Here is a 23,819-nt window from a genome sequence, read left to right on the forward strand (position 1 = left end):
CCCATGGTGCTTTGGGAAGGCTTGCTAGACTCTGGACAGTTGTTTTGTTATGCTTATAAGAAGCACATGGGGTTTTTTCAGGGGAAAAGGCAATATGCTGTGTTTATTGAAGATGCAACAGTTAGCGCGAACACCCACACACACCCCTCACACCCCCACCCCACACACCTTTGATGTTATAGTTACCAGTCCGGATCAATCTAGTGGCCAGGACGAACCCAAGGCACCCTGTTTATATAGTGATTTCCCTTCATTCGGACCAATGACTTTTGCACTGTCATGCTGTAATCATTGTTTGAGTGCTTGTTTTCTTAAATTGTCCTTCTCATTCTTTACCACTGCTATCTAGTCCCCATTGATAGGTGCCTGTCTCATCTTTACAGTCATCAATCTGCCCTCCTCTGACATTTCAATAGGGGTGTGTTGCAGCCTCCTGGCACCCTTGCGTCTGTCTCCAGTTCCTCCCTTGTACATCTGGCTCAGCAATGGCCTTCACAGTTATCTCGTTACACATACATTCCTCATTCACACACACAACAGAATTAAAAAGGGGGGGAGGGATAGCTCAGTGATTTGAGCATTGGCCTGCTATACCCAGGGTTGTGAGTTCAATCCTTGAGAGGGCCACTTAGGGATCTGGGGCAAAATCAGTACTTGGTCCTGCTAGTGAAGGCAGACGGCTGGACTCTATGATCTTTCAGGGTCCCTTCCAGTTCTATGAGATAGGGGGGTGTGTGTGTGTGTGTGTATTTATTTATTTTAACTTACACAGAACATTGTGCGATGCACAAGAAAACAATCGTGGCATTCTTTTACTTATTTTAAAATGCTAAACCTACAACAAAGTAATGATCTTAAAATGTCTGTTACTGCCTTGAAATCAGCCCAGACACAGATTCTGGCTGATGAATCTTTACCAAATGACCCATTAGGCCATTCCTTTCTGCTATTCCAAAAGGGTAGCTGGCAGGATATGGTCAAATCCTACACCAGTACATTTAATACAAGCTACATTATTATCTCATTATTCTTTATCCTTCATTCTAAATCATACAAAATACAAACATAAAATCCTACTACTACAGTTTCATGTTGGGACATGGCGCACAGACAAATCTGGGGGTGGTGATAGGGGAACCTTAAGAGCACAGAATAAAGTCTCACATTCATGCAGTCACTACTGGATCTCTCTGCCTTTATCACTGTCAGTATATTGGTGGCCTGCATACAAGACCTGGCAGGTGAGGCTACTAGGGTGCTAAAATCACCCCAGTCCTTTCCCCTTGGACAGATCCCAGAGAGTCATAAAGGGCACTGCTCTTTCACAAAAGCTCTTGCATATGGAATCACGAAGGAATGGGGGATAGAGGACTGTAGAGCAGTATTAAAGACAGATCTTGAAGAATCCGTTGCCCATGGTGAGTAGGAAACTTTCCCAGGGTGTGCATTACATTTCTAGCCCTTATAACTGCAAAGGAAACATTCCAAATGAGAATTGAATGTAAACTGAGGCACTGCTATCTTCCTGAGTCTGCAGATGGCTCAAACTCAGTACTTTGCAGGCCGGAGCATGCTCAAAACTGCTGCTCAGAGCCCTCTGGCTTGCAATGAAATAGATTGTAGTTCAGCTGCTGACTGTCAAAGCTCTTAGTAATAGTAGCAGAGGACACCCCTGGAGCTATTCACAGAGGAGGAAGACCCAAAAAGGAGGTTAGGGGTTGGGGGGAAGAGTAGCAGCTGGGGGAAGGTAAAGTTGTAGAAACTCCTAACTTGCTTGTGGGCAGTTGAGGTGTCTGTAGGCTGGGGTGCAGAGACTGGCATGTTCTTTCTTCCATTCAGCAAAGAGAGGAGTTTGTGGGCGATCAAACTCATCTAAGCTGAATGTGGCTATGAAAGTTGGTAATGGTGAACCTGGTCCAGGGGCAGTAGGTTGGGGTAGATTGGTTTCTTACCTGGGTACGTCCTCTGGACAGTGCCAGGAGTGGGATGGGGGTGGTACCTATATTACATCCCTTTGGCTACTAGGTTTAATCCTGTGTCCACTGTGACGGGTTGGATCACAGAAACCCCTTTGGGAGCTGCCACCCGATGTGCAAAGACTACCCCTGCTCCTGTTTTCCCTGCCAGCTCAGGACTCCAGCACCCTGTCTTGCTGAGCCAGACACTCCCGTCTGGCTCCAGACACAGATCCAGGGTCAGAATCTCCTGTCCCAAAGCTGCAAGTTTACCTGAAAACAGCTCGCAGTAGTGTGCTTGTCTTTAGCACTCAGATGCCCAACTCCCAATGGGGTCTAAACCCAGATAAATCCGTTTTACCCTGCATAAAGTTTATGCAGGGCAAACTCATAAATTGTTCGCCCTCTATAACACTGATAGAGAGATATGCACAGTTGTTTGCTCCCCCAGGTATTAATACATACTCTGAGTGAATTACTAAATAGAAAGCGATTTTATTAAATACAGACAGTAGGATTTAAGTGGTTCAAAGTAGTAACAGACAGAACAAAGTAAGTCACAAGCAAAACAAAATAAAATGCGCAAATCTATGCCTAATCAAACTGAATGCAGATAATCTCACCCTCAGAGATGCTTCAGTAAGTTTTTCTCAGACTGGACACCTTCCAGGCCTGGGCACAATTCTTTCCCCTGGTGCAGCTCTTGTTGCAGCTCAGGTGATAGCTAGGGGATTCTTCATGATGGCTTCTCCCCTCTCTGTTCTCTTCCCCCCTTTATATATCTTTTGCATAAGGCGGGAACTCTTTGTCTCTCTGGGTTTCCACCCCCCCTCACTGGAAAAGCACCAGGTTAAAGATGGATTCCAGTTCAGGTGACATGATCACATGTCACTGCAAGACTTCATTACTCACTTGCCAGCACACACATATACAGGAAAACTCAGGTAAATACAGCCATCTGCAGACAATGGGAGTCATCAAGATTCCAAACCATCATTAATGGTTCACACTTTACACAATTACAATAGGCCCTCAGAGTTACATTTTATATTTCTAGTTTTAGATACAAGAGTGGTACATTTATACAAATCAGATGATCACACTCAGTAGATTATAAGCTTTGTAATGATACCTTACAAGAGACCTTTTGCATGAAGCATATCCCAGTTACTTACATTCACTTATTACCGTATTTTCTCTAAAACTACCTCAGTTACATTATATTGACTTATTATCAAGTTTTTTATAAAACCATATAGACTGCACAACGTCACAGTGGCTATGAAAGTTGGTAATGGTGAACCTGGTCCAGGGGCAGTAGGTTGGGGTAGATTGGTTTCTTACCTGGGTACGTCCTCTGGACAGTGCCAGGAGTGGGATGGGGGTGGTACCTATATTACATCCCTTTGGCTACTAGGTTTAATCCTGTGTCCTTGGTATTTATTAACAACTTCCAAGGCCTGGGTGTGAGGGGATGGTATGGGGGGAGGGGAAGGAGAAGGAAAGGCAGGAAGAGCTGCACCAGGACTTAGTAGAGGAATGAAAGGCAAGAGAAAGTGGGGTGAAGTGTGGAGGGAAAGTGTAATAGCAGGAAGAGAGGTGCTAAAGTTACACTTAGAACATTCACTACATTGAATTTGCAATAAACAATGCACAGCTGTCTTGTTCCTTTCAACGGCAAGGGACATTGCAGTGCAATTATAGCTTTTTTGGGGGGGGGGGGAGGGGGAGGGTTTGCAAGCTAGGAGACTTACTCAATGGACTAGTAGGCAATGCTTTCTGTTCCCCTCCCCCAAAACCCCACCAGAAACCTGTCCTTGTTTTCATGTGCGCTACTTGTGGACCAGGGTAGGTGGTTCTTTTCCTTTCTCTGGTTCAGGTGATGTTACACCTAAAATGCTCTTTTCAAATCTGGTCCTCTCATTGATAGGAGGTAGACATATTGGAGGGAATCCAAGGAGATTGGTTTGAAGAATGACCACTCTTACTCGGTCTATCAATGCTATTTTGGGGTGATGAGGTGGGGGGAGGCAGCGGGAGAATGTTACTGTGCATAGATATGAAGGGTGTCGGCATTAAGGAAGGAGAAGAATCCTTGGGTGCCATAAATGTGGTCTGACCAGGAATAGTAGGATTAAATTAAGAAAAGGAACATTTTAGGGGGAGCAATCTATTAGACTCCATCTCCTCTAGGAAGCTGGCCTGTGCTAAGTGGGTGTCAGCAATAGATCTGCCCTAGTCAGGGTGAGATTTCTTTGCTACTTGTGTAGGTGGGGCCAGACTATGTTAATGAAGAATGTGTGCTGACCTTGATTCATGCATAATATGAAACTCTAGGATCTAAATCCTGTCTACATTAGATGTTAAGTGCTGTTTAAAATCATATTAATTGAAATATGAGCGCGATTATCTTGTTTGAAACCCCCATCTACTTTTCCTAGATAGGGCTAGCTGGGCACTCGTTCAGACTTTTTAGTGCTTGGAGGTATCTGGGCAGGAAGTGTTCTAGGTAAACTGCCAGCTGCATTTGAGAAACAAAGCTTTTAATTAGGATGGGTGTTGCTGGGTTGCCTGCTGCTGTGCTGAAAGTGGCCTTTCGTGGCCACCAGTGTTAAGATATCAATCTGGTCAGAGAGCAAGTCATTGGCAAAGCTAATAAAATCTGGGAGTTCTGAATCCATCCTCTTCCTCCAGTCACCAGAGCAGACTCCTTCCCTTTCCTTCCCTCTGTAATCATCAAAATAAAGACCTTCCTGGTAAAACCACGGCTAAAGGCCTCTAGGGCTAATAATCTTGACGCTGTAAACTTAACAAGGAGAGAAAACAGATGCATGTTGTGCTTGTTTAGTCAGTTACAGCCTCTGTGCTTGTCCACAGGTGGTGTAGTCCAGACTGCTAGTAGATGTGTGCATATCTTAGGCACATTGTATTCACTTTGACCTGTGTCCCAACTTCTGTAGAGGTTTTCTTAACATTTACTAAAGAGAGTTTGTCTGTTAAAATGTCCTAAGATGCCAAATAATACATCATGTTTATGGAATCTACACTATGTAGTTTTCTGCCCTCTAGGTAGTGGGAAGTACACAAGGACAAAGGTCAGTTTCACTGCTGGCTTCTGCATAATTTTCTGCATCTCCTGACTGGGTTCCTGAAAGGGGCTCGTACTTTCTAAGTGTATCAGTGAAAATAGGGTTTTGGACACACATGAGCTAAATCTGCTTTGGTTTGGTTTCTCCCCCATGTAGGGTAAACATGTTTAGTATCTTAATACCCGCTGGAGAGGAAGGATGCTCTTGTACTTCAAACACAGAGTCAGGGTACCTAGGTTCTTCCTGACTTTGGGCACGTTACTTAACAGTTTTCCTGCCTGGTTTTGACCTGACCCATTGCCAGTGGTCCCTGTTGAACAGGTTCTGGACCGGCAAGGTCTCTGCAGCCAACCAGTATCGCTGGGGCCTTCGTGACAGCCCTTTGTGCAGCCGCAGCACGCCACAGATGATGACACACGTTGTCGATGACTAGGTTCAGCAGTGGCTAGAAGAACTGCATCATGCCACTGAAGATGCCATCGCTTGGCTAGACGACTATGCACATGCTAAATAAATACTTAACAATCCGGATCTGTTTTTGCAGACTGAAAAATGGGTTTGCTTACTCACGTCTCAGGGGCATTAGGCTAAATTTGACCAAATGTTTGCAAAGCGTCCCGAGATCCTTGGGTGGGAGACAAAACAGAAGCTCATAGTATTATACTCTTTAACATATGTGAAAGATTATTAATACTTCTAAACTGTTTTTCAGATTCTAAATGGCTTCTAAGAAGTCGGGATCCGACTTTCACGGTAAGTGAAGTGCAGTATTTTTGTATTGGAAAGACATTAATGTGAGGAAACTCCCCATAAAACATTGTGTTGCCACTAATATAGATTTTTATTTCATCTAATAATATAATGGGATTGGGTGGCTCTTGGGATTAATAGGAGACTCTAGAGCCTTTCACCATCCTGCTACTGACCCAAAGTAGCCATGTTCTGTTGGCTGTTGATTGACCTGTGTGAAATGAGCTTGGTCTCAATCTGGGTTTTCAGTGGACGTGTGCACTTCAGAAAGCTCCACTGTTGGCATTAGCTGGCAGTCAGCACAGAGGCCATGGCTTGAGTGCTCAATGGAGATGAGTCTGCTTTCTCTCTGCTAGAGCTGGTCCTTCCATATCCGGCCTGGACAGGACATTGGTGGGGCAGTGATGAGGAAACTTACACTGCTGTTGTCTATGCCCGTTCCCTCTCTAAACAGAGGACTTCAGGCTGGTATCTTTCACTCATGGCATTAAGAACACTTCAAACATGAAACGAGAAAATCCCTAGCTTGGTGTATGCACGTGCGTGTGACATTAAACCAATAGTAGGCCAGTGGAATAGCGTTTGCAGAAGCAAACTCTATATCGTGAAGGTTGCAACTTCACTTTAATTTTAAATTGTTTTTCCTCATTTATAACTTCCATAAAGTCTCCTTATGACTGAAACTGCTCATGCTTGGTGTCTGCCCTGTGATGAATTTATTTCAAATAAAGTTTGAACTAAATCCATTTAAGTAACTTACATTCCGGTAAGTGGAGGAGGAGAAGAAACAAATTTTCTGTAAGGTCCTGATCCTGCACACATTTAAGCATGTGCTTAATTTTACACACGAGTAATCTCACTGAAGTCCATTTGTGTAAAGCTAAGTGTGTGTTTGCTGGAGTTGGCCTAAAGTTGTGGAATGGGAGGGTGGGAAACTTAAATATTGCAATTGTATGTGTAATCAAGAATTGCATGTGAAATTACCAGTACCAGCCTAAGTTAATGCGATTGTCCATGCAGACTTCTTCCTTTTCATAGAGTGCAGAGTCCCCGCTCTTTCCAGATAGCGTTTCAGGTGAGCAAGATGACACTAGAGCACTCCATCATGGGGGAGATGAAGGCTTGGAAACATCTGCACCATTAATTTGACCTTTACACTTTCTCGTTGTCCTAGTATAAAGGAACCAGAAAGTGACATTAGCAGGGAAAGGACTATAAACAAGTCAGACTGACTAGCTTAGGAAATGCAAAATCAAAACATAATAAATATTGAAACTAGACTGTAAAATTGTCTTTAATCAAAGGTGCGAATAGGTAAGAAATGGTCTTTAATTTTTAATATGTCTTATCAGAGTTCCGGGAGCAAAGTTAGCTGGATCATGTGCTGTTTAATTGCTGATTACTGTTGAATGCGAGCGAAGATGTGAAATTATCTAAGTATGTGTGCAATGCAGAATTAATATTGCATTTGGAGCCATAGGTTTTACAGTTCTGGGCTCTAATTGTTACAACCTGGTGGGGAACGCCCCTTGTATTCAAAATAACAACATCAGTAGTTAACTGAAATACCCTGTGGTGAGGCCCTCTGTGTTTCTGCTGATCTTGGCAATTCTAACACTAAGTTTATTGCTGTGCTGACTTAAACTCGCTGGGGAGGGATGGGCACAACTTTTGTTTTGTCATCTCTTGGGGAATTAGTGGGGAACATTCTTTCCAATCACCTCCCAGTGTCCAGAAGAACACATAGGTGACACTGTCCCTATAATTGCAGCTTACTACAAACATCTAGTCCAGCAAGCAGTTGCAGCTTGGCATGTACAGCAGGCTTCTGGAACTGTACAGAGTTGACAATTCAAATGAACACACTCGCCATGCTCACTGTTCATGGGAATTTACATGAGGCTATTACGAAAGGGGTGTGGGAATGGGGCCTGGGTTATAACAGGAGCTTGGAGGAAGCCACCTTCTGAATTCATCCTTCAGAAAGAGAATGCTCCAGCGGGTTTCTCTGAGCACCCAGCTCAGTGCACTGTGGTGTTTGAAGAGCTAGACGCTAGAGACTTGCAAGCGGAGTGGATGGCCGTGCCTGGAAATGTAGCTTTCTGCAGGTGTGTTGAAAGGGTGAAGTGATGTTTCCCAAGGGTAGTGTGTGATGTTCTGCTAATGCAGTGCTAATTGTTGCCACGCAGGTTGAAAGTTGCTGCCACCACTTCCTCAGGTGATGTCCGAAAACTACTCCAATTATTCCTTGTGTTTATAAGGATAGTGCGAAGGGCCAACCAAGAATGGGGCCCCATTGTGCCAGGCGCTGTGTAGAGTACCAGGCAGTCCCTTCTCGGAAGACCTAACAATCTAAATAGACAAGACCGACATACAATGGGGGAAAGGGTGTAACATGCAAGCAGGATGAACAATGTGAAGGCGGCAAGGAGGGGAAGGAAAAGGGAAGGGGGCGAGGGAAGAGGGCAAGGAGGGACAGGCAGGAGTGAAGCTGAGGTGAAGACACTGTGATAGAGAGGGAGGGTTGGAGAAAACAGTCGATCGGCCAGAGACAGTCTGAACATTCTGCAGTTTTGACTGGACTATCCCTAGGTCCCTGCGGTGGCGGCCTGTTCCTACCAGCTGGAGTCTCTGGCTGGCTGTTCTCTGCATGTTTTCCCCCAAGGCTACATGATGGGGAGAGGAGACACTACCTGGATCCTAGTGCCCAGAGTGTGTATATATGTATATGTATATATATGGGGGTCTTCGCTGCACAGTTCTGGTTCCAGGGAGTGCTGGGTGAGGGGTAACCCTGGCTGGACCCCATTTTACCCCCTCCCACCCAGTGTGACCGCTAAAGTTACCTTCTTACTGTTTTGAACCAATTCCCCACATCAGTGGTGACTTCTTTACGTGTTCACTAATCAAGCTGCCAGACTGGAGGCCAGTGTTTCCTGGCCATGCACCTAAGGCATATGGGGTCAGATCAGTCGTATGTTTACATAAACAGCGATACACAGTGATAGTGGCTCTTTGGTTGGCCTTGGCCGAGGCAGAAAGGCTGGTTTGAATAAAGCAGGTGGGTGCAGGTTTTTCTGAACTTCCTGGGGCTGCTATAATAATGGCTTAGAGAGAGTCCAAATTCCAAGTAGCCACGTATTAAATATCATCCTGTTACTTAATGTGAGTTGTAACAAACTCGTGTGCGTGCTGCTGTGGATGAACACTGAGCAACAGCCATGCCTATGGCTGGATCAAAATGCAATTTCTTCTTGTTCCCTGCTTTGAAGAATCTGCTTTTTAAAATCATTTCTGGGGAATTGGCGTGTTCAGCCCTCTGCAAAAAAGCCATTGGCTTAAATCACCTTCTGGGCAGGACTCTAATCATATTCTGATACAAAGGAAAATCCCTGACCCAGGCAAAACAAATGAAATCTACCTTTCTCTCCTTTCTCCTCCACAAAAGGAAATCTATAAACCCATCATAAAATGTCCTGGAAAGGATACCCCGAGAGAGAGAATACATTTCCCATGTCTATGGCAGACCTTTGGTAAATACCAGGTTACAGTGGTGGTCAGTCAGAAAATCACTATACGATGGAGAAACTAAAAATAATTTCCCAGTAATATTTGTAACGTATCACACGTAGCAACAAGCTAGTTCCTGAGTAGAACAGCCAGTCTTTGACTGTACCGTCCCTTTGCCTTAGTGCTGTATGTGATGTCTTCAGCTCATGATTATTTTTAATGCCATGTAACTTTTAATCTCTCCCTACCTGGTGTTCAGATAAGACCAAGGCAGAGAGCAGTAGTCACGCTCCTGCTCATGCCTGTCACAACGTGTGGGGTAGCACAGGCTACAGCCGCTGGCTTTTTTCTTTGCCTGGGGGTGCTCAACCCCCGCCCACACTCCACCTCTTCCGCCAAGCCCCTGCCTCATCCCATCTCTTCATGCCCCCACTCCGCCCAGGCCCTGCCCCCATTCCACCCCATCCCGCTTCTGCCTGTCCCCGCTCTGTCCCCTCCCTCAAGCGCACCCCGTCTCTGCTCTTTCCTCCTCCCCCCAGAAGCTCCTGCACTCTTTGGAACAGCTGATCCATGGCAGGCAGGAGGCTCTGGGAGGGAGGAGGAGGAGTTGATTGGCAGGGCCACCAACGGACATGAGGTGCTGGGGGAGGGAGGAACTGGCTGTCAGCGGATGCTAAGCACCCACTAATTCTTTTCCGTGGGTGCTCGAGCCTTGGAGCACCCACAGAGTCTGTGCCTATGGCCACAGGCAGCGCACTAAATGCCCCAATTGCAGCTATGCAGGTGTAACCAGACAATTGCTCCGCTCTCGAATGAACTCTCACAGGAAAATGATAAAAGACAAAAACACCCTGTCGCCTGTGGGTGAACGCTTTTTACAGCAAGATCAGATATAGAGTGATCCATCAGTCTCAAGGAAACCTGCACAACGCTTTCAAAAAATGACCCTAGGAACTTGAATTTATAACTTTGCTAGATACTAAAACTCATGGACTGAACAGAGATACTGGATTTATGGCTTATTAGAACAATCGATAACCCACTAACAACAACCTGCCTCCCTTGTCCCATTCCCACCCCCACCCACTGCCTCTCCTCCCCTTCCCTTCCCCCCTGTGATTGGAGGTCACTTCACCTTGAATGGTCCCTTGAAATATGTGTTTAACTACTTATGCTAAACAATCCGTTCCACCTTGTATTTTATTTAGCTGTGACGCTGAGTACAGGCAAGTCTACACTACAAAATTAAGTTGACCTATGTTACATCAACATACAGCCAGCACAGTAATTAAATTGTCCACGCTATGCTTCTTGTGTTGGCGGTGCATGTCCTCACCAGGAGCGCTTGCACCAATTGCACTGTCCAGTGTGGGGCATTGTGGGATGGTTTCTGAAAGGCAGCAGCAATCCATGTCAGCAACGCAGTGACTACACTGACACTGCGTTGTCCTAACTACATCAGCCTAAGCGCTACGCCTCTCGTGGGGGTGGAGTGATTATCGGTATAGTGGATAACTTGCATCAGTGGGAGCTGAGTTTTAGTGTAGACACTTAGAGTTGGGTCACTGTAAGCTGACTTACCTCAACCTAACTCTGTAATGTAGACCAGGCTTATGTTTCCCAGACCTCAAGAAGTGCTCTGTGTAAGCTTGAAAGCTGGTCTCTCTCACCAACAGAAGTTGGTCCAATAAAAGATACCACCTCACCCACCCTCTCTCTCCCATACAATCAAAGGGAGTCTAGTCCAGTTCAGATGGGTTGTGATTCCCATTCCCATTGATTGGCACTCTATGGTCACTATCTCTGCATAAACGTAACACTTCGGAGTTGTTAGTTTCCCAGTTCAAATACACAAATCCTTAAGCTAGAGTCTTTGTTGCAGTAATGGCCGTGCTCCCCTTCAAACACCGAAATTGCAGTGCTGTTCAGCAGTCACGGAATATGTTGCTATCTTTGCTGCAAGCGCAATGCAGAAAAATACTGTTAAATTCTCTGAGAGACTTCTTCAGTTCACGGTCATGGTGAGAAACAAGATCGGCTCTAGACTAGTCAGTCCCAGGGATTCAAAGCTGAAAGGACACTATCTCTCTAGCACGAATCTGAGAGCAGGCTGATGTGCCACATAGTGCAATGCTGTCATCGCTTGGGCTTGCTGAAAGTCTTCGGCCCCCAGGTGATAGGGTGTTTCCTGTTTTTGAAAACCTGTCCTTCATTAAAGCGCCTGGCTGCATTCTTGTAGATGATTCAGTAATAGAGGAGCGCAGGAGGTATTTATGAATGGCCATTTAAGTTTGAAATTTGGTCAGAGGGAGATGTCCTATTAGTGATCTTTGGGATTGCTCAAGCTGCGAAAAGAGGTTACTCAGCTCGGCCTCTCCTGTAAGGTGGTGGCTGTACTCTGTAGCTGCATCTTCTGTAATATTCCAACCCCAACAGTGAACGTACAGATGAACTGATCATTGAACACTGGCATAGGAGTGGGGTTAATATCCCTTTCAAACAAAGTGCCATTTAGACTGGCTTTTGGAACTCCTTTTATTCTCCCAGCTGGGGGTGCTGTCATAAAACTGCAGATGGCTGTTGGTGTTTATTACTTGTATTCTGGTAGCCCAACTACGCCGAGCACCGTACAAACGTAGAACACATAGATGGTCCCTGCCCCAAACAGTCTAGAATCCAAGTATAAGACTAGCTAACAGATGGATAAAACAGATTGTGGGGGGACAACAGGGGGGATGGTAACAGTCAGACGTGTGTGATCAGTGTGATAAGCAGAGGTCACAATATACCAGCTGACTGACCCAGGAAGTGAAATTAGATTGGTACAGAAGCTGGGATCCCTAAACCAAAGTTGAGTCACTGTAGACTCTCACTAACGAGAAGTGACGTGTGTGTAAGAGGTTCAGTGTGGTTCTTCTAGGCTATTGTACTTTTTGTTTTAAGAGCATCATTATGCAGACCTAACTCTGGACATGGTTTTAGACAAGATTTGCTCCCGCCCCTTCCTTCAGCCACAAATTGAGTTTTATCTAACCACGGCCACCCTCACCCTGAAGCTGTTTTTTAAATCTCTTTCTTGAATAACTTGAAATAATGACTCGCAGTGAAGGTTTTTATTTTATAGAGGGATATCAAAATATCACGCATGTTCAACTGGAAATAAGGATCTGTGTGTAGACACATCTTTAAAGGTTTGTCTGCCCTGCAGAGGGTATACCAGCACAGTCCCCTAGTGTAGACCCAACTAACACCAACAGAAGTTTTCCTGTTAGTGTAGGAACACCCCTTGCGCAAACGTTAGCTGTGTCAACATAGCAGTATCTACACTGGGGTTTTGTTGGCTAGCTATATTGGTCAGGAGTGTGATTGTTTCACACCACTGGCTGACATAACTATGTCAACATAACTTTTAGGTGTACTGTAAACGTGCGAGACTCACCCCTGCGGTGCCTCCTGCTGGTCGTCTCTGGGAATTAGCTCTTTTCCAGCCTGGACGCCCTCTGCAGGCCGGTGTCCTGCTTGTAGCTGGCCCCTGTGTTCCTCCCGGACCCCAGTGCCCCTTTACCCAGGAGCTGCCCCCGGCAATACCCCCACCAGTCTCTATGGGTCTCCCCTCTCTGGGAAACTCCCAACCCTCTAATCCCCACCTTGCCTCAGTCTGGGCTACTGCCTGTCTGTCACCAAGCCCCTGGTCCCTGGGGCAGACTGCAGTGTCAAAGCCACTCATCAGCAAGGGGGTTCAGACCTGCTGTCTTCCTCTGCCTCCCAGTACCTCTGTGGCCCTTGGACCAGGCCCTGCAGCCCGGGGAGTTGCCAGTCCGGAGCTCCCCTGGCTCTCCCCAGCCCTGCTCCACTCCCTGTACCCTTTTTGCAGGCAGCCAGGCCCTGCTCTTTCCCAGCCTGGAGAGGGACTCCTTCAGCCCCTGGCTCACAGCCCTTTTATAAGGGCCAGCTGTGCTCTGTTTGGGGCGTGACCCCAGCTTCGGCTGCTCTGCCAATCAGCCCAGTTTTTCCCCTGCCCCAGGGCTGTTTTTAAGCCCTTCTGGGCAGGAGCAGGTGATCACCTCACTACATGTACACAGAGCTAAAGGCAAAAGAAACTAGTGCAGGGAAACTTACTTGATGATCCATCCAGAAATCTGATACCAAATCTACACAATTTTCAAATGGCAAAAAGGTTGAACAAAATATTTTGGATAAAAGTGGGGCAGCAAACTCAAGCATGCTCTCAGCTCAATGCTATTTTCATTTTTGTGCAGGTAGGTTAGCAAAGATAAAAGATTCACATTTCCATATTTGAAAGCTAACAGGAATGCATAATACATTTGAGTCGCTGATGTAACTTTTACTTTTGATCTTAGGGCCTTTCAGTTACCTTGATGATGTTCCATTTAAGATCGGAGACAAATTCAAAACACCAGCCAAGGTTGGCTTACCCATGGGCTTCTGCTTGCCTGACTCTCCCCAGCTTGTCAGAGAAGTCCAGGTAAGTGGGTGTTTTGTTTGTTTGTTCCCTTTGTTGTTAATTTTTGTCATAAATTTAAAATATCCAGATTTAGGTCTTATCCTGGTTGTTCTACAATTGCCCATTTATGGGGTTTCCTGCACCCCGTTCTGAAAGATCTGGTTCCAGTCACGGTCTTAGGCAGAATACTAGGCTGTACAGACAGATATGGCAATTTTTATGTTCCTGCTATAAATTTAAATAAATTAATGGAGATATCCTGTCTCCTGGAACTGGAAGGGACCAAAGGTCATGGAGTCCAGCCCCCTGCCTTCACTAGCAGGACCAAGTACTGATTTTGCCCCAGATCCCTAAGTGGCCCCCTCAAGGATTGAATTCACAACCCTGGGTTTAGCAGGCCAATGCTCAAGCCACTGAGCTATCCCTCCCCCCTTGCTAGAATTGCAAGTTTTACAGTGCTGATCACAGATGCTCTACATGTCCTAGTTTATCAAAAAGGAATAAAAGCCCAGGACATTCTGAAGCAGAGCTTTGCTACAGTTCAAGTTGTAAACATATACTTAAGTAGAACTTTTTAGTGGGGAAGTCGGGAAATTCAGATTCCAACCACAACCTTAACTCTGCTCCTTCTATCCTTGACTATCCTACACTTTGGCAGTTTTCACTTACAAGTCTGGATTTTTTTGTTTTAACAAGAGTGGAAAATTCAAATATAGGCGCTATAGAACTTTAACAAAATCCTTGTTGTCTGGAGTTAGTGGATATTTTTTTTTTTTTTTTTTTTTTTGCCAAATGCATTTAATTTTTTTGTATAATTGTGTAAAAAGTAGCACAAAATCTTTGGTGCATATTTATGATGTTATATGGCTTCTGACTTCCCCGGTCTTGCTTTTTGTTGGGTGGAGAGCTACACTTCTAGCTCTTGCTTTCCTTTGTACTTCTCAGTGACAATTTGTTTACCCAGCCATGTGGCCAAGTTATGTAACTTGCCAAATCAATCTCTCCACTCTTGTCCAGGCACGTGGTCTTAAGTTGCCTTAATTTTTTGATTAGTTTGAAATTGACAGATTAAACAGACTAACTTTTAAAAAATCCTTGCATGCTTACTTCAAAATTGGTACTAGAAATCCAACCGCGCTAATTTAATTGAAGTTTAAATTAGGAGCCGAGGTCCTGTTTACTGCCAATCCTTATGCAGAGAGAATGGCAGGTCTCAATCAAGTGGCTTGGTGTTCTTTATGCCATGTGATGTTTCCACAGAGTTCCCTGGAATATGGATTTTGGGTCATGACCACAGAGCCAATCAAATCAATAGTTAAGTCTTTTGATTTCATAGTTTACTTTCTACAAGGAGTTGATCTGATGTGTTCGAGGTCTATTTGAACCCTAAATGGCTAGCCTGGGACGTAGCGCTAACTCGCCTTTTCCTTCCCCTCCAAGCCAGCGACGCACAAATTTGACGTGACAGCTGCAGTGAAGTCAAGGTGCTGCTTCCATATCATGGCGCACTGCTTCTTTTGACTCTGCAGCAGAAGACAGTCTAGCTTGCTGGTGCCAAGCTTGTCTGCTTTCAGCATGTCAAGGGCGTAAGGGCCAAGGCCACTTTGAAGTGTCTGCCCTTCGCACTGACTATCCACGGGCTAAGCCTGCGTTCTTGGAACATACCACTGTTGGCTCTTATAAAGCATTAGCACGTTAAGCAATTCTGGCTGTGGACTGTTCTGTCCCTTGTGCAACTGTCAATTCTCTTGTCCTGCAAACTGGCTATGGGCGGGTCTTACATTCTGGGGTGCAGCTCAGACCAGTGAGGGGTTTTGTCACAACCCATCCTGCAGCCTTGGTGCTGTAGCTCCCAACCTGGGCCTCTCACAAACAGCGTGCAGGTCACATGCTGAGTGTCTGCATATAGCCACAGCTCTGGTCCACCAACTCTGACCCCAGCAGCCTGTCAGGTACACACCAGCCCCACTCTGGCTTCCAGCAGTCTTGGTTACGACCTGCAGGGTGACCCCAACACACTCTCAGGCCTGGATTTCCCCCAGAAATGCGTGTTCTGCATTGCCCAGCCCTTTCCTGGACAGTTGGGATATTAGAGGTCCATTGACACTGCAAGGGGTCAGTGTACAGCAGTTTGCTACTTTAATTGGAGTTACCAAACAATTCAGTTGAAACGTAACACTGGATGGGTTTTGATTGAGTGAAACAAGTTTAATTCCAAAGAGAGATTTTAAGTGAGTACAAGTATAAGGCATTAAAGTCAGAAATGGCTACACGGGAAGCAGAGAAAAATGCTTTTTAGTAAGTGAACTTAACAAACTAGGCTTGGTTCAAGGTAAAAGCCTTACCACAGGTTCCCAGCAATATTACTGATCAAACTTTCAAGTCAGGATCTCACACGAAGTCCAAAGGCTGGTTCCTTTATCTTCCTGGGTGGAATGGGGCGAGGGCGGGAGAGAGTCCGGGGTGTTTTTGTCCTTCAATTTATTGTCCAGTCTCCCTTTGAAATGCATTTTCCTGAGGGTTATCCCAGTTAAAGTTCCTTCCAGCCGTGAGGGCGGAGGCATGGATTCTCGATCTGTTCCTGCCCCCCTTTCACTGCCAAAGAATGGCCACTTGACTAGTGATTGCCAGTCAACTTTGACACCTGGCTAGAGGTGTCAGCTTGTCTTTTGTCTTTGAGAAACAGGTTTGCCCCCTCCCCAGACTTGCCTGGTAAACACATCTCCGTCCTCATTTCAGCTTGGGTTCATAACTTTGCAGATCATGTTACTACGTACATTTCAGCATGATATTGACCAGCAAGTTTATTACTTTTCAGATGATACCTCTCAAGGTATGCCTTGCAGAAAGATTATTATAGTGGTATGTGGTATGTGAATACGGGGAGGGACGTTCGGCCACAGCGGGTTACGTAAGAGTTGATCCTTGTGCTTGCACTTCCTTGGAAGAGCTCATATTAAAATGTGAAAAAGCCCAGGGGGCCCTGTCATGCTGGTAATAGCGACACAGATCTGCTTCTAAGCTAGAGGTTAATATCTCAGTTTTATGACTCCTTTGTTGGGTTCTTGACTTGGTAGCATGGGCAGTACTTAGGTTAGTACCTCTTCTTTCTGTTGGGTACTAAACTCTGATTTGGACTTTAACCTCTTCTGAAGAGAGGTAAAAAATTCCATGATCTTTCCAGTGATGCAGTAATCCAAAATCTACTCTATTCTTGTGTGGCTTGTTCATCAATAGGAAAATTTGCAGCCTACCAGCAAATCCTGAAGCTAGATCATAGTAGAGGTCTACCGTTGAGTAGTGTGCTTGATTTCTACTCTACACATGCTCTCTTCTGTGGGAGATAGATGCTGTGGTATTGTGTTAATCTTCGTAACAGTTTTTTAAGCAAAACCACGTGGAAAGGAGGAATATAATAGATCCATTGGCATATAGCCAAGGTTAGCTTCTAGAGCAGGGGTAGGCAAACTATGGCATATGTGCCGAAGGCGGCACGCGAGCTAATTTTCAGTGGCCCTCACACTGCCCGGGTCCTGGCCACTGGTCCGGGGGGCTTTGCATTTTAATTTAATTTTTAAATGAAGCTTCTTAAACATTTTAAAAATCTTGTTTACTTTACATACAATAGTTTAGTTATATATTATAGACTTCTAGAAAGAGACCTTCTAAAAATGTTAAAATGTATTACTGGCACGCAAAACCTTAAAGTAGAGTGAATAAATGAAGACTCGGCACACCACTTCTGAAAGGTTGCCGACCCCTGTTCTAGAGCAACGGTTCTCAAACTGAGGACTGGGACCCCAAAGTGGATCGAGACCCCTTTTTAATGGGGTCGCCAGGGCTGGCGTTAGACTTGCTAGAGCCCGAGCCCCAGGGCCAAAGCCCCACTGCCCGGGGCTGAAGCCTAAGCCTGAGGACTTCAGCCCTTGTGGTGGGGCTCAGGGTTACAGACTGCCCACTTGGGTCTGAAGCCCTTGGGCTATGGCTTTGGCCCCCCCACCTGGGGTGGTGGGGTCTGGGCTTTGGCTCTGGCCCCCCTTAGCAGGGTGGGCTCAGGCTTTGATCCCCCGTCCTGGGGTCACGTAGGAATTTTTGTTGTCAGAAAGGAGTCATGGTGCAGTGAAGTTTGAGAACCCCTGTTCTAGAGGCACAAAGAACATCTTCTACTTATCTGTAGGTGAGCAACAGAGACATTAGTTAAGAGAAATCATCCCCACCCCCTTTGGGTAATATACCTAAATTGTTACTCCACGTTTCTTGCTACGTATGGGATGATGTTGCCGTCATAAAGTAGTGGACTATGCTCCTTACCCTTGAATCTCATTTCTCCTTACAGTATGACTTCTCCCTCGAAAAGAGAACTATTGAGTGGGCGGAAGACATCAAAAAAATCCAAGCAGCTCAGAGAGAAGCAGAGCGAAAGGCTGCGCAAGCAATAGCTAATTCCAGGGCTGCTTCAGACGACAACAGCAAAATGGGCTTCTCAGAGGCTGTGCCGCTCCCCATTAACCCTATTCTCGCTAGTCTACAGCACAATAACATTCTTACTCCCACCCCAGCCAACAGCAATGCCATAAAGCAAAAGGTCCTTAGTCCACCTTACCCAAAGGCAGACTTCAACCCAGCAGATTTTGAATGTGAAGAAGACCCATTTGACAATCTGGAGCTAAAAACTATTGATGAAAAAGAAGAACTGAAAAATATTCTTGAAATTCATGTTGGTACGACTGGGCCAATTGTCACCCAACTGTTGGAGAATAACTTGCCCAAAATAGGGCCGGAGTCTGTGTTACAAGATCAGGAAGTTCTGGCATCCATAGAAAGGGCTACCTTGGACTTCAAGCCCCTTCACAAACCCAATGGCTTTATCACTTTACCACAGTTGGAAAACTGTGAAAAGATGTCCCTGTCTTCCAAAGTGTCCCTCTCACCCATCACGTCAGTGAGCAATATCAAATCTCTCTCCTTTCCCAAACTCGACGCGGATGAGAGCGATCAAAAAATGTCAAAGCTCACCAGCACTTTCCACAGCGCTACCTGTCTCCACAATGGCACTTTCCTCAGTTCTTTACAGGCCTGCTCCCCGAGTAAGGCTAGCGAACTCAACGGACACCATGTTGTTGGCCTTTCTGCTTTAAATGTGGACAGTGGAATGGAGACGTCAACATTATCCTCTTCATCCAGGCTGCCTTCCCTATCTGTGTCAACACCTTGTACAGAAGAACAATCCTCTCCAAACACAGCAACGAAGGTAAGGATTCAGCAGGTTCAAATAGGTTTGGGGTGTTCAAGGGGAAGGTGAACGTGACTCGTATTTCTAAAATGTATCCTGTAGCTTCCTTTGATTTAATACTCGGATGTGGGCTGCTGACAATACGTGTCCCCTCATGCATTGCTCTATCTTGATCTAAATGGAAAACTGATCAGCTAAAGATGAAACATTGGATGCTGGGAGTTAGTCTCAGAGGATCACATGTCACTGGTTTGGATGTAGACAGCTGTAATCTAATTCACTTTAGGCCATGAGGTGTTCTCTGGCTCCTGGCAAGTTGCTAGAGGTATTCGTGGTAAGAGATCTTGGACACGTTGGGTTTAAGGCTCTGGTAAGATTTTTTCGCTGCTATATTTTTATACATTCTGGCTGTTCACCCCAAACTGAGACATTCATTTCTAAACTACCATGATGGATTTAATCAGATGCTTTATGCAAACATTCCATTGAAATCCTTGTGTTCGGAACATCCGAGGATGGTCAGTAGTGAGACATGGCATCTCCACGCAGGACACTTTTAGGTGACTTTATCAAGCTGCAAAAAGTGATACAGCTTATAGCTCAAGAGACTGACGTAGCCTTGCTACAGACAGTGGTAGTGCAAGTATCCCCACTTCCCTTGTAGAGCTGTGTGCTTCAGTTCTGACCTGTACAATAAATGTGTGCACTGGCAGCCACTCCTTTTAATTCTCTTCCCTCCAGCATCCCTGCCAAACGCATAAGGGGCTTCTATTTGAGTGAAAATGACACTTTTCTGAAACCTGGTACCTGCTTTTCTCAGGCCTGAACCCGGGCCGAAAGTGCCTTGCTGCTCTGAGGTCCTTTCGACAGTTCTACAGATCAGATCAGTCTCAAACTACCAGGACTGTAAAATCGGCTGCCGTACAGTAATAAAAACAGTCTGGAAAAGTGCTTTGAATAAGTTAGATGTTTCCTGTGCTGAGTTCTAGAACTATTTTGTCGTGACTAGTAAATGCTTCTAAACGTTTGGCTCTGGCCTAGAGATCAGAGACCATTTCAGTCCAGCACAGCTTGAAGGGAAGAAGCAAACTTTGCTTACTCCATCTGTTCCTTTTCCCTTCAAAACATAGGCTGAACTTTCTCAAAGAACCAAAGGGATTTGAACATCCAGTTCCCGTTAAAACAAATGGAAATTGGACATTCAGACCCCATAGTTGGCTCTGAAAATCTCAACCCTAGCTATTGCAGGGAAGGGTTTGAAGGTAGGGTGCGGGGAGACCCCTCGTGTTCCATATAAAACATTACATCATGGTGCCGTGGTAACACTGGTATACATTCTCCACTCAAAGGCATTGTAGATTGCTACATGACACTGGAGTTCAGAAAGCAAATGACCTAGCGCACACCCAAACAAAGGGGTAGAGAGCCCGCGAGGAATACTTGCCTTTTGATGATCATTCTACCACAGTCAGTACATACAGCCTTGAAATCAAAGTCCATCAATAAGTTGGCAGGCGTAGGCACGCATAATGCTAATACGGAAACCCAGCATTTTGGAAAATAACTAGTCGTTGGAGCAGAGCAAAAGTGATGAGTTTTACCTTTAGCAATAAAAATAGCATTGTGCAGAGGCAAACACGGTTAATCCAGAAAGCAGCAGGAAAAGAAAATATGTCCAACCCATCGGTGAGCAGTCATTGCTCTGAATATTGTTTCTTATTAGAGAGCATCATTCATCAAATCATGTGGCTGTGATAGCTTTATCTTCAGTGGTTTGAGCATTGGTCTGCTAAACTCAGGGTTGTGAGTTCAATCCTTGAGGGGGCCACTTAAGGATCTGGGGCAAAATCAGTACTTGGTCCTGCTAGTGAAGGCAGGGGCTGGACTCAATGACCTTTCAGGGTCCCTTCCAGTTCTAGGAGATAGGATATCTCCATCAATTGTAATTGTTATTGTTATTTCACACGTCTCAGGCAGAATATCCTGTGGCTCTAAAGAGCTTGAGAAGAGAAAGATGAAAATCTAAATAATAGCTTTGAGTTGGTGAGATGTGACCGTCGCTGGGCCCATCTACACTAGAGAAACCCTTGCAAGCCCCAAGGAGGCAGGCACTCTTTAGGATGCTTCAGGGAGGATAAGGTCTTGTGGACTGACATGAAGGAAATTGCTCAACAATTAGATTGAACAGCAAGGAAAGCTTCCCACACTTGAGATCGGTTTCCCAAGGAAGGGGATGGACGTCTTGTTATGCTCATACAAAGCACACGGGATCTTTATAGAGGAAGGTAAATACACACAGCGTTTATTGAGAATACCACAGTAGCATATGCTTTTTATATATATATAAACACACACACAGTCCTGCAGTGATGTTTATAGTTACCATTCCAGAGTCTGGATCAATCTAGTGGCCAGCCAGATTGTTCGCAGAGAGGAGCGGGGTTCTATCGGTCGCGATCCGATGCTCCTGGAGTGTGGCAAGACAAACCCAAAGTCCTATGGCAAAGCACCCTGTTCTTATAGGATTTCTTCTCTGTTGAAGCCTATGGATTCTGCTGTGTCACTTTGTGACCGGTTACTTCTTAATTGGTGTAAACATTCCAATACAACTCCGAGAGGGTCATCCTGTTCTTTGTTTCGATTTAATCAATTGTTTTTAGGGGTGCCAGCCTTTACCTCAGGGTCGTCAATCTGCCCTTCCTTATGGATGCGTGTTGATGATTTTTTTGATGTCCTTTAAGTTTCTTCACTCCCTCTTCCTTGACTCTGGCTATAACAATGGCCTTCACACTTTATCTTTTTCTAATGCATACATTCCTCATTCACACAAACAGATTGAGAATACAAACAGTAGTGTTTTATATTGAGCAAAAGGACATTGCAACTTAAACCTTGCTAAGTTTTACAATCAATAACCAAGCCAATTTACATTGAGACCCAGGCCTTCAATGTTCCTCTAAGCTACTTAACATAGACACAATAGAGAATCCTGTCTCTTACTTCCTAATTTGTAATACATATAGGAAACCATAGTAGCTTTATAACTTATTCTAAAACAAAAGGATGACCATAATTAGTCAGAAGGATGGTTCTGGTCTGTCATTCCTTTCTGCTATTTACAAAGGGTGGCTGACAGGATGAAATCAAATCATACATTCATTCTCATAGTACATTATAAAATCCAGCTCCTACAGTCTCCTTAGTTGAGACACTTAATGCTAGACTGGACAAAGTTGTAGGGGAAAAATGCTGTTGGGAACAATATTTTAGAGCTCAGAAATAGGTATGCTGACGTAACTGGGCTCTCCTGTCTCGAATTCCTAGGAGTCTTAACAATAAGCTTGTGGGTTTTTTGGATTCCCATGTTATGGTCCTAAGGACTTGGGAAATCTGCTCTTGTTGAGTTTTATGCTCCTGAGCATCAGAAGATCATGGTTGTACGGATGAAAGCCAGGGGTCGTCTGAGGTAATTTTGAAGGTCTCATCTATTGAGATCAGCTCTTGACGACAACTGGGGTAAAATGTCCATACAGAGCCTTTTCCTGCCCGTCTTCAGACGGGCTGTCTGCCCTATTTGGGAAGCGTCAGCATCATCCACGTATGTCTTGGTGTCCCATCACAACTTCTTTTCCTGTAGTCAAGAGAGACTTCAGTGGTTTGGATTTGAGTTACTTGTTAATGTTTTAATAACTGCCGATAGAGACTAGATTTTTATGGTGGTTGCATAAGAATACTGGTCATTTTAAACTGGGACTTACCTGAAACTACACAAGTTGCCTTTTGTTGTAAATGTGGCTTCCTTTTCCTCTTCTGAGTTTAAATCTTTAGATGCTGAACTTCTTGGCCTCTGCCCTGCTGGATGTCATACAGTGTCGGACAGTTGGTGATCTTCACAATTCAGTTTACACAAAGTAGGCAAGACGACAAATAGAAAAACTGCTTCTGAGGACTAATGGATTGAAATTAAATGGATCTGGCGGTAGTGTTGACAAATGAAGTGCAGGCTTCATTTTGTGATGCGTGCTGTTTCTACCTGGTGCTGCTAGGATGTGGGTATTGACAGTTGGGCTATTGGTACAATTATATACTGAATTTTTGATGTTACTCGACACTTTCAGTGAACTTCCTATCTGATCTTTGTTGTGGTTTCTGGCCTGTGCGGTATTGTCAAAGCATGCACAGGGCACAATCCTGTATGTACATTAAACACAGGTGTGTGGTTTATAGAAGTGCAGGTTGGTGAGCATGGTGAATGGTTTTCACTTTGCAAAGAAGAGTTCACTTGTTCCTTTCTCACCAGTTTCGTCTGGAGTTTGTTTCCTCTTTTGGTTGGGAATATTTTTGGGGAGGGGGATGATGAGGAGCAACTGTCCTCTTCTCATGTCTCCTGCCTCGCCCGAAGATTAAGCAGCTCTGGGATGTACCATTAATTAACTTGACCTACTGTCGCCCCACAGAAATCAGACATTCTGGGACAAATCAGTATCCAAATACATGAGCCTTCTCTAACAAGCATCTGCTCCCAGAAGAGAATCCACTTACTGTCCCGCCAGCACTGAAGTGATATTGGCTATGAATAACTGTAAAGTCGCATTCTCTTGGGGCGAGGCTGGAATAGCTGATTTGGAACAAGTGAAGTGAAATGAAACTACCTCCATGAGTTGGGTGCTGCTCATTGGCTTTCTTATTTAAATGCTTTTATGTAAGCCAGATCTGGCTGGCATGTGGGCCAGATGCAGTCCGGGATCATCAGTGGTTTCAGCTATGGAGAATGCAGCGTGCTAATATACGCTTTCCCTCGCCAAGCAAATCTCTGC

The 23,819-nt window shown here is 45.0% G+C and overlaps 1 protein-coding gene across 2 annotated transcripts in view; it reads left to right on the forward strand.

Moving 5' to 3' along the window:
- Nucleotides 1–23,819, forward strand: part of UBAP1 (ubiquitin associated protein 1) — a 61,335-nt gene that overhangs the window by 28,680 nt on the left and 8,836 nt on the right. Inside the window, exons 2-5 of one of the 2 annotated variants that reach the window (XM_054032268.1) lie at nt 5,757–5,797; nt 13,666–13,790; nt 15,030–15,083; nt 18,106–19,020. In XM_054032268.1, the coding sequence (XP_053888243.1) occupies nt 5,764–5,797; nt 13,666–13,790; nt 15,030–15,083; nt 18,106–19,020 (1,128 nt within the window). In that variant the 5' untranslated portion in view covers nt 5,757–5,763. The remainder of the gene's footprint in view (nt 1–5,756; nt 5,798–13,665; nt 13,791–15,029; nt 15,084–18,105; nt 19,021–23,819) is intronic. The other variant, XM_054032269.1, reaches the window with a different exon arrangement.

This window comes from Malaclemys terrapin, chromosome 6 (genome assembly GCF_027887155.1).
Source record: "Malaclemys terrapin pileata isolate rMalTer1 chromosome 6, rMalTer1.hap1, whole genome shotgun sequence".
In the NCBI taxonomy this organism is placed as follows: domain Eukaryota; kingdom Metazoa; phylum Chordata; order Testudines; family Emydidae; genus Malaclemys; species Malaclemys terrapin.